The 11,311-nt window shown below is 40.2% G+C and overlaps 1 protein-coding gene and 2 non-coding genes across 7 annotated transcripts in view; all 3 read right to left on the bottom strand.

Moving 5' to 3' along the window:
- Positions 1-120: 120 nt before the first annotated feature.
- Positions 121-194, bottom strand: trnat-ugu (transfer RNA threonine (anticodon UGU)). The gene has a single exon. It is a non-coding gene; the product is annotated as a tRNA-Thr (tRNA).
- Positions 195-444: 250 nt separating this feature from the next.
- On the bottom strand, positions 445-518 carry trnat-ggu (transfer RNA threonine (anticodon GGU)). The gene has a single exon. It is a non-coding gene; the product is annotated as a tRNA-Thr (tRNA).
- A 702-nt stretch (positions 519-1,220) lies between these two features.
- LOC116376827 (LIM domain-binding protein 3-like) overlaps positions 1,221-11,311 on the bottom strand; it is a 35,088-nt gene continuing 24,997 nt past the window's right edge. For 3 of the 5 annotated variants that reach the window (XM_031838340.1, XM_031838332.1, XM_031838347.1), the window contains 6 exons: positions 6,219-6,514; positions 5,772-6,135; positions 5,062-5,242; positions 4,725-4,845; positions 4,518-4,633; positions 1,221-4,248 (listed from right to left, as the gene is read on the bottom strand). In XM_031838340.1, the coding sequence (XP_031694200.1) occupies positions 4,159-4,248; positions 4,518-4,633; positions 4,725-4,845; positions 5,062-5,242; positions 5,772-6,135; positions 6,219-6,514 (1,168 nt within the window). In that variant the 3' untranslated portion in view covers positions 1,221-4,158. Of the gene's footprint in view, positions 4,249-4,517; positions 4,634-4,724; positions 4,846-5,061; positions 5,243-5,771; positions 6,136-6,218; positions 6,515-8,204; positions 8,262-9,142; positions 9,233-11,311 lie in introns of all 5 variants that reach the window. The other 2 variants (XM_031838316.1, XM_031838324.1) reach the window with 2 other exon arrangements.

Here is an 11,311-nt window from a genome sequence, read left to right as displayed (position 1 = left end):
ATTTTCACAAATATGAAACCAAAAAGTTGAAGTCGACATTGTGTTGTAACAGGCAGTGTGTCACCAAAGAGATTCATTCTGATCCTTTCTCATTTAGTGCTCTGACCACTTTTCTCTTTGAGGCACTGATGGGATTTGAACCCAGGATCTCCAGTTTACAAGACAGGCACTTTGACCAACTAAGCCACAGCACCTCTCTGAAGGTCTGTTTAACAAATTTCCTACGGTCGTTCATTTTCTCAAATATGAGAACAAAAGTTGAAGTCAAGACTACCCAGGAGAGGCGCTGCTGGGATTTGAACCCAAAATTCTAAACAGTCTTTAATTTTCACAAATATGAAACCAAAAAGTTGAAGTCTACACTGTATTGTAACAGACAGTGCATCACCAATAAGATTCAGTCTGATCCTTTCTCATTTGGCGCTCTGACTATTTTTCTCTTTGAGGCACTGCTGGGATTTGAACCCAGGATCTCCTGTTTACCAGACAGGCACTTTGACCAACTAAGCCACATCACCTCTGGGACTGACTATTCCTTAAAGTTTGAACTTTCTGTCATATTCACAGATATGAAACAATGAAGCTGAAGGTTACACTGCTTTGTCACAGGTACTGATGGGATTTGAACCGAGGATCTCCTGTTTACGAGACAGGCACTTTGACCAACTAAGCCATAGCGCCTCTTTGAAGGTATTTTTAACAAATTTCATACGGTCATTAATTTTCTCAAATATGAGAGCAAAAAGTTGAAGTCAAGACTGCCCAGGAGAGGCGCTGCTGGGATTTGAACCCAGGATCTCCTGTTTACTAGACATGTTATGTTTTCGTTCTTTATTTTTAATAGATTTGCAAAAAAATGGGTTGTTGTGAATAGAATGTTGAGGAAAATAATGAATTTAATCCATTTTGGAATAAGGCTGTAACATTACAAAATGTGGAGAAAGTGAAGCGCTGTGAATACTTTCCGGATGCACTGTCTGTCACCTAAAGGTTTCATCCTAAAACTCTTTTTCTACAGATAAAAGGCACTGCTGGAATTCGAAGGAAGATCTTCAAAATGTATAATTTTTCCATGGCCCTAATCTGCAGAGATCCTAAATGAATTACTCCTGTGACTCCTCAACCAAAATTAAACAGAATGTCCTGTCAACTAAACCCAACAATCCTGCAGGAGAAAGTAGCATCCTAAATACACAAAAAAAGAAGCTTGACAGCAAATGTTTTAACGTGTTTTAAGTGCTCAATTTATTCAACTTGCAACACATATATTTATCAAATATTTAAAACCTGTTAACAAATGTAGTAAAGCAGCTGAATCTCCAACAACCAGGAGAGTCTTAATGTTACTGCAGCATTAATAGTGTTTCACTTTACAGCTCATTGACACCAAAACCAGTTCAAACACTCTTAATCATGTTAAACAGTGACGCAGTGACACCAACACTAACCAATACGGACGTTGACTCGCTCCACATGCTGTGGCAAGCTGTGACGTTCTGCATGCACACATTCACCCTCTGAAAAATACACAAACTGTATAAAATACTCAAATGAAAAACTGTACACCAGCACACAAACACATCACAACTGTCCGAGTGAGTGTGTGCCAGTCAGACAGACAGATCAAGGAGTGGCCTAAGGCACAATACACTGCAGGAAGTATGAACAAGCTTCCCCACATAAACTTGTGTCAAAGTAAATTTAAGTTAATCTGAAAAAAACATATTTCTAAAACCAAAAAGTCTTACCGTTCTAAATCATGTATTCACTGTACCCGAGGCTCTGTTCACAGTGTAAAAACATCAGATCTGATGCTGTAAGATCACAGGATGTGTTGACACGTCATGATAAAAGTGAACCAGGCGGTTTCATTTTTTTTTATCACCTTTAACAGAGCATCATTCAACGTACCTGGAACAAAGAAAGACAGGATCTGAAATGGATCATGCTTTTTGTTGCAGTTTGTTGAGGTGCAGTTCTTCTGACGGCCAACACATGCTGTTAAAAACACTATGCTCGTATTTAAGTGAAAGGGAAACCCACCCAATTTCTCTTTATAAATACAAGTCAATAAAAACTTCAGCTCCCAGGCAATATCACCTCTTCTAAGTACATCTGAGACCAGACTTTGAATGTGGCAGGCTGAAAACACCTGTCCAGGTGTTCAGTTTAAAATGACACATATATCGATCACAGACAGATATTGCCCTAAAGAGTTGGTCGAGACCAAAAACGGAGCTAAAAGAGAGTCAATATTGTACTTACATTCATCAGCTGGACACAAACATCCTTTGCTGCCCCAGAAGTTACATTGTTTTAGATCTTGTGTGCACAAGATAAAATAAATAAAATCTATAATCTTTTGGGACTTGAGGGCCTTCCTAGTATCCTGTAATAGTCATTGAATAAAACAGTCAATGCTAAGGCATGAGGTTTGAACAGAGCCATGAAGTGGCCTTGTCGTGAAAAATGCCACCGTGATAAACATTCAAGCTCTTACAGTTCAGGACAACAACAAACATTAACACAATAAATATACAGAAAGACTAAATCAACACATAACATCCAGAAGACAAATTAAACTATTAATTTGATTAGCACCGAACACAGCAGTGAAGATATATTAGCTTTTAAATAAATATCAAACTGACGAGTAGTCTATTAATATGAAATTCGAGGTTATTTGCTGCACAGTAACACCTACTGTACGTGAAGTCAGAGAGGGATTAGTAGTTACACTCCACATCACATCATCAGACACCATCCACACTCTGCAGCAGCCAGGGGTTCACCTGGATAAACATATACACTGAAATACTGTCCTTCAGAATTAAACACACTCTGTACAGGTGAACAATGGTGGTTAAAACTATATATTTGTGTCTCTTTGTCGTCGTTTTCTGACTCTGTAGTTATTTGGCGTCTCTATGTGGCTGTTTTGTGTCTCAATGTAGTGGTTTTGTGTGTCTTTTAATTGTTTTCTGTCCCTTTGTGATCGTTTAGCAGCTATATGTGTCTCTATGGAGTTGTGCCTATTTGTGGTAATTTTGGGTCTGGGTACTCTCACAGTATCATTGTGCATTTAGACTTGTTTTTCATATTCGACCACACAGGTGAACCTGCTGGAATGAGGAAACACCTGGTCATGTTACATTCATTGCCAGTCTCACTTCTAACAGCATGTCAGATAAGGCTTCTTCATGGGCTGCTCTGAGGATCATTTCACTGTCACACAGCTGCAGGAAACAAACTGTTTATAAAATGTAAAAGTAATGCTTCAGTGTTTTATCTGCTGCTCTGAAAAAACAATGAATTTGAGGGCATTTTAGCTTCTATAGAGGCTGTGATTTTAAATCGCAGTGAACTGAACCAAACATTAATAAAATATTTTTGTTAGTTTAGTTAAGTGAAAAAAAAAGCATTCAAAAGACCCATAAAGGTCTGAATCAAAATAGGCACATTACTGAGTCAAGTCCAAGATATGATGAGAACAATATTCTGGAGACAAACTACCATTTTGCAGTTCAAGCTTATGGAGTCTCCAGTGTGCCACTAGAACAATCATATAATTTCCCAGGATACGTAGATGTAGATTTACAATTTTATATTTGGTGCTTTTGTCCAACGCGACATACAAATGAGGTGCAATCCGAGCTACAAATGGATTAGATTATCAACTATATTATTATTAATATTTCATGTAATGATATCTTTATTATTAATCTTTTTTGTATTGTCAATTTAATTCCATATATTTTACATTTCACATTTATTAACTGATGAGAATATATAAAAGTTATTTAATTTGGCACACTCAAGACTCCAAATAACAGAACAACGGTCACATTGAGCACACAAGTAGTTTCTGGTAGAAAACATAGGAAAATTAAAAGAACATAATACAGTGGGTTGGATGGCAAACAGCAACAACAACATCATGACTTGTTTTTGTTTCTGTTTTGAAGCGGGATCATCAGGCAACGTAGTTTTAAATCATTAATATTAATGCACAAAAAGAAAAACCAAAATGTATTTTGCATAAAGAGCCTTTACACACACATCTTGCAAAAGTTGTTGTCGTTGGCTTGGGTTCGTTTTCCACGCCCGGCAGCGTTGCCCCCGGGGGCGGCCAGAGCAGCAGGTCTGCAGCTTTTTGGTCTACACGTTGATGGCGTGAGCGTGCTTCTTGCACAGAGGTTTGTCTTTCTTTGAGTAGAAAGGCTGGCCCTCAAGGTTCACATGGCAAACCTGCAGGTACAACAAATATTGTAAAGTTGTGCAAATTAATTTCACAGTGCTAATTTCTGGACAACACAGAACACTACAGTTTTCAGAGGGACTTTTTCTTCGGCAGAAAGATGAGTGATTATTTTTATCCAGCGCAACAAAGACACTGTTTCTGCAAAAAGATGTTGCTGTTGAATTATGTAAATGCTATTTTCCAAAATGTTTGAGTGCCACAAACGTAATTATTGACTTATTTTACAGGTGAAATGATGTTTCTTTCTGTTTCTCACCGCACAGACGAAGCAGGTGTCGTGCCAGGTGTGGCCCAGAGCCTCAATGAACTTATCACCCGCTTCAACAGGGAAGTCACAGCCATGACACTTAGTGCTGAAGAGTGAGATATAATCTGACAAGAGAGAGAGAGAGACAGAGACCATGTAACATGAAAATACAATCTGAACAGTTTATAGCCCGACCCCGTGTGAACATCGTTGTACCTTTTTCGCAGTACGGCTCTCCGTCCTCCATGTGGAAGAGGCTGTTTCCGAAGGGTTGGCCGCATGCCGCGCAAACGAAGCAGGTGGTATGCCACGTCTGCCGCAGGGCGTGCATCACTTCCTGTACCACACATGACACAACGTGTCAGACGGGCTGAAGTGTGTGTATGTATGTGTGTGTGATAGCGAGCATTTAAAGGGCCATTGCAGTGTCTTCAACCATTTGCTACAAATAATATATTATTTCCATCACTGTTAACCTGAATGCTGTACCGCGTCAATGTCAGAATGCACTGCAGGTATACAGGTGGACAGGGAGGAAAGTGGACCATCTCACCCCCATAATCTTGGTGTTGCAGCGGGCACAGGTCGGAGCGAAGAACTCCTCGTAACAGTTCTCGCAGTAGACGTTGTTCTGCTCCTCCACGAAGCTGGCGTCAGCCAGAGACATGTGGCAGTAGTGACAGTTAAACTCCTCGGGGTGCCAGGACCGGCCGAGGGCCACCAGGAAGGGGCCCCTGGAAACACCAATAACAACAGGCTCTCAGGTTCAGTCAGTTTGAGGTGACATGTTTTTATGATGTTCTGACTTTAAGCTACCTGCATTCTTCTTGTTTTTCATCACTTTTTAAATTTGCATCCTTAGATGTCCAAAATAAATAAACGTAATACTTAACAACCATAATCAAATTGATTTATCATTATTAGAAACTCTTTAAATCAGGAAGTTGAGATTGAGACCTTGTTTTCAAGAGAATTATTCATAATCATAAAAAAAGCCAGAAAACACAATCGAATAAAAACTGCCAGAGGAATGAACAAATACATCTTGAGGACAGTTATTATTAATGGAAAATGTATGTGAATTTAAGGTAAAGAAAATAAAAAAATAGAGATTCAGTTTCACAGTGATTAGCATTATTACGGTAATATACATATTCATATACCCATTCATTAACAAAACATATTTATCTGTATGACAAAGCAGTCCAAACCAGAATACAGTGCAGCATAATATCATATATAATCAAAAATTGTGTAAATTACCTGATGATGCTGTTACAGGACCCACACAGAGGCGTGCGACTGCTGGCGGCATACCTCTCCGCCCTTTGGGCCACACCCCTCGCCACAGGTGAGAACGGGGCGGGGCTTGGTGTGATGGGGGCGGGGCTAGGAGCTGCAGGTGCGGAGGTAGAGCGGTTGGGGATGTATGCTGGAGGAGGAGGTGCACCCTGGGGAAGCGGCTGCATCTTCATGGTGGTTGTTGTCTTACTGGGGTCGAACTTGCCGGCGAAGTTGGTGTCGGACACCCAGGGGGGTCGGTTAGAGGAATCGGGGCCACCTGGAGCCGGGGATTGGGCAGCAGCTGGAGGGCGGGACTGAAGTGGAGCAGGAGGTGGAGCTGAAGCTGGAGGAGAAGAAAACGATTTGTGTAAAAGTTTCGAATCTAGTGAAATCACAACAATAACTGTGTTTTACAGGTGTTCTCACCTGGTTGCGAGGGGTAGATGCACGCGGTGCTGACCACCTTGGGAGGGAGGGAGCCAAGAGGGATCTGAATGGAGCTCTGCTGAGTGGGCGGGGCCTGTTGCGTGGGGGGCTGCTGGTACTGCTGTGGGACTGGCTGCTGGTACTGCTGCGGGATTGGCTGATGGTACTGCTGCGGCATTGGCTGCTGGTACTGCTGCGGCATTGGCTGCTGGTACTGCTGCGGCATTGGCTGCTGATACTGCTGCGGAGGCGGGGCTTGTGGAGCCTGATGCATGGCAGGAGGCTGACCATATTGGCTAGAGAGGGATGAAAGATTGTTGATTCATCATCAGGATTTTGTGAACAGTCGGTTTTGAGCCTCCTGCAACTTTAAACTCATTAAAGAGATCAAGTTGTAGTTTAAACATCAGTCTAAATGTGCACAAATTCTTACCTGACTTCCTTCCATGTGTCAGGCACCGATTTGTTAATTTGCAGGTCAAAAGTCATCTCGGATACATAAAACTATCTTTGACGTTGTATTAAAATGCTGTTGTATGTAATCTAGTAATTTCTATTTTTCAACTTCATCATTTGACCTGCAAATCACCAAATCAGTGTTTACTGGGTTGTGTAAATCTTAGCTATGTATACAGAAAATACATACACAAGATACTTAAAAGTTAGTGGAAGTTTTAATAAAGAAAGTTGAGGAAAACCAGCCTGGAAGAAATGAGTGTCAGTATCTTCCCAATTAAGATAAAGATGAAAATGTGACAGCTGGACTGTCATCTTTCAGAGCCAGTTAAAAGAGATTCAGCATGTTATTTAGCTGATGAACGGATGAAGCTGTTACTCCACAGTTACATGGTCCTGGAATGAGCGATGCACCAGCGGTGGCAGGGTTAGGAGTTCGATTCCCATCAGGGTTACCCATTAAATAAAGGCCTCAGTCTGCTTCAAACGAAGTGCTTGTTGGATCTTCTAACAGTGTCTGAAACTCTCTTTTTGATGGCGCAATCAGGTCAAACTCTTACTCCAACTTTACACAGAGATGATTCATTTTTCATTCTTTAACTACTTCTATTATATCTGTAATATATATTATAATATATATATTGATTTAGAAATGACTTTTGAGTGAAAACAAAAGAATTACGTTCAGAGTTTAGCAGTGTGGTGTTTGATATTCCATACTAACATGCTATTTTTCAGAATTGTGTGCATCGTTAAATGCTGCAGAAAGCAGCCGCTAAACGGGTTGCAATGTAATTGCTGGTGGCAACTCCTCACCGTCAATGTATGACCACTAAAAGGACTTGTTTCTGCCACTGACAGGCTCAGATTGTTATTATAGGTGTTCAATTATGTAAAGAACCCTACAGAGAAATAAAACTACTTTACCTTTTGCTTGATCCGGTCTGTTTGCACTTTTAGCGGACGTACATTGACGGTGAGGAATTACCAGATATGATTACATTGCAGCCCGTTTAGCAGGTACTCCCTGGAGCAATGTCAAAAATTGTTGCACCCAATAGTCATTTAGACACAGAAACATGATAAAATAGGGTCCAGCTTGAAAAATACCAAAGTTACCCTTTAAGGTTGTGCTAATTTTAACTCCTTCATATACTGTTGGGTAGTCTACAGCAATGCATCATATTCTACAAGATCTTTTCAGCTTTGTGACGATGCATTTTCCAGTTGATCCAAGAGACATTTTAACAAGTAGGAGCCAAGCAGAATGGAGTATTCACCCAGACCAAGGTATAAAGTAGCATAACAGACCTTAGACGAGGTCGAACGACTTCATACACACTAGTTAACGTGAAGCATACTGAAGCCTTAAGTCTGCTCATGGTTCTGCAAAGAGAGTTTTAGATGAAGAAGCCTCCGTTTGATGGCAGATGTTGTGTTACAGAGCGTAGGACAAGAGGCAGCGTGAAGTGAAATAGAAACGCTGGCAGCATGTGGACTCGAGCGCTGGATCCCTGCAGGTGTCGGTACCTGGAGACTGCAGCTCTGTGCTGGAGGCTGTAACCAGCGGCAGACTGTCGCTTCAGGCTGCAGGTGTAGAGACAACAGCAGTGGTCACCATGATGATCTGCATCTCCACCAGGGTCACGCCTACTGCTGACGACGCTTCAGTGGGCTGTTTTCTAACCACAGCTGCCTTTTTAAGATTGTGTTTGTCATGTTTCTCAGCCTCTAAGTAACATGTTCTCAGATTTATCTGCTGTCCAAAAAACAGCAAAAGAAGCCCTGAGATATAACAACAAAGTATGTCTCACTCAGAACATCTTCAGCACCATCAAAGAGCCAACAAACAAGCACATGAAAACACTTCGACCCATTTAGATGACATCCTGTGAGTCCAAGATGTCCCACCAGCACCTGAACGCAACACACCTGTCTCACCACAAACTCAAAATCCTCCAATAGCACGGGTTAAAACACAACATCATATTACTGAGGTATTGTCAGTAGAGATTTGCTTATGAACGCAAACAGAGGGTCAATATAGTATTTCTGCAAAATGTTAAGTAAAATCAAGAGGAACAATATTTATTAATTAAACGCAAGAATAGTTAGACATTACTGTCATGAAAAGACAGTGAAGCGTTCTTTTAAATGTTTCAGGTCAACATAAATCAATCATGCTTCCATTAACCTGCGAAATAAAGTCACCAGAAAACAGGCAAATATCCTAAACAACTGTCTGCAAAGTTTTAAAAGATACTCAAAGTCTGGTGTTATTCTATGTTTTTCTTACTGTCAACAAATCTCAAGTTTGGACTCAAACCAACAACATGTTCGTCGGTTTCTCAATACTTTCTGACTTCCTGTCTAAGCTCCAAGATGAACACACGATACTTGTTGGTTTATAATGTTGGTGTGAGTCTGCACATATGAACACAATATAAAGCCCACAGCTGATTGGTTACCTGTGAGGGGCGGGGTCAGGTGAAGCTGGGTTCAAAGGCTGCGGAGAGATGGGGGCGGAGCCGGCAGAAGCTGGAGCATGCTCAGTAGGGCTAAAGCACAGGAAGCGTTATCATGATATATACAGTTTACACTGTACATTTACAGTATATTTTTACACATGCAGTCGTTACAACCCTGCTTGCACATATATGCTGTTTAGATCAGATTAGTGAAAGTTCAGATCAGATTAGTTGAAGCATGAAAAGAGAAAAATATAGAAGATTGTTATTGTCTCATGCACAAATCAAAAAGCTCGATATTGCTCGTTAAAAATGTGATCAAATTAATTCAATATGATACTCAAATTAGCTGGTAACATTGTTTTTTAATTTTCTAAATGATCTGTATATTGGTGTGCATCGGGGGGGGACTTCAGTATTTATAAAATTCATTAAGACAAATGTATTTCTTTGTGTTTTATCTTTCTGTGAGTCACGTCTGAGCTGCTGCCCTTCAGGATGACTTAGAGACAAAAGGGAAAAACCACAGTCTCTTTATTGGCGGATAAAAGCTTGACCTCCGCTCCTATTGATTCACGTTGAGTCATTGCAAAGCGAACACAGACTGACGGGAGGATGGTGGGGGCAGCAGGGATCGATTGTGCATAATGGAGGGATGATTAAATAAGTGTGCGGAGCAGAGAGAGCTCCATCCATCAGTGTTCAGGATGGAGGAGGAGGGGGGAGGGTTAAAAGCTTTGTCCGTCCACTCAGAGACCTCCACGCTCTGATATACAGCGTCTGATTCTCCGTCAGCTCGGCTTCTATTTCACAAACACTTTGACAACAAAAGCAGCTAAAACACAAGGAAAACAAACTGAGAGAGCAACAGGAGACATGGAATAAAAATCCTCATTTAGCCAGAAACTCCAGATATTTGGTCCAAATTTAAAGACAGACTTTATATCTTCTGCAGTCGCAGGATGTTTTATACAACCTCTCGGTTACTTCTTGTAAATATCTGTTGAGTATTTACACACTGAAATGTTTCCTTAAATCTTTCAAGTCATTAAATTGAACCTGCTGCAGAACAAAACATATGTCATAGTGTTTGGTCTTGAAACGATCTGTAGGCCAGGTTTATACGCTGATTTTAAACTTAAAATGAAGGAAGTGGTAACTGCAGTTGCTTCAATTAAATAACGAACGCGTACATGCTGCTTTGTTATGACATGTATTTGTATTTATCGTCATGTCTGTTGTTGCTGCTGCGACTTGCATGAAATGTTTCTTCATAAAAAAATGACTTCAACCATCAACATAGTCAGCAAATATATTTTCTGTTAATCAACTAATTGATTAATATCCTGATTGTTTCAGCTGCATTGTATAAACAAAACATAATATTTTATAAACTCCTTTTAGTGAGTAGAAATCTCTTTTGAATTTGATTAGTAAAGTAACTAAAGCTGTCAGATAAATGTAGTGACATGAAGAGAAAATACTCAAGTAAAATACAAGTACTTCACATTAGTACTTGCGAACAGTACTAGTTAAGCTCTCAATCTCATCACTGTGTTTCAATGCGAACATTCAGGCCGTGAATAAGAAAAACTTTGTTTGAGAACTGCGACCTCTCTGATATAAGTCTGTGATCCAGGAATTAAAATCTATTATTCATGTCAATATAACTGTAATGGAGGATTGTGCTCTTCATACTGGAGACTCTTTCCCCTGTTATTGTTCCCCTGGTGACAGCCACAGTCAGGCCAAAATGCTCTAATGCTCTCTTTGATCAATCAATACCAAGTTTGATCAATACAAAAAGGATTCATGTGATCTCATGTCAGACGGCAAAACCTTTGTGTTTGTCAGTCCCACTGCTCCCCCTTCTGGAGAAACCAGATCTTTACATCGGACTCATAACTAATCAATAACTTACTATGATTCTGCCGACATAACAAATCTCCAACCTGCAACCAGCTGATTGGTTAATGTTGACTCCACACTCCAGCTTATTTTCAGTGGTAAAACATGTTCTACTGGTGGTTTAAGAATAGGACAATAAAGATTTCATTAAGATAGATTAATTTAATCACAATTAAGAAGTCTACATGCTAACCTATCACAACAGTGATCAGTGTTGCCTTTATTTCAGATTATAACTAATTATAATTATTATTCTGATTA

This window comes from Anarrhichthys ocellatus, unplaced genomic scaffold (genome assembly GCF_004355925.1).
Source record: "Anarrhichthys ocellatus isolate YVR2014 unplaced genomic scaffold, GSC_Weel_1.0 scaffold3, whole genome shotgun sequence".
Taxonomy (NCBI): Eukaryota; Metazoa; Chordata; class Actinopteri; order Perciformes; family Anarhichadidae; genus Anarrhichthys; species Anarrhichthys ocellatus.
This window is presented reverse-complemented; position numbering and strand designations above follow the sequence as displayed.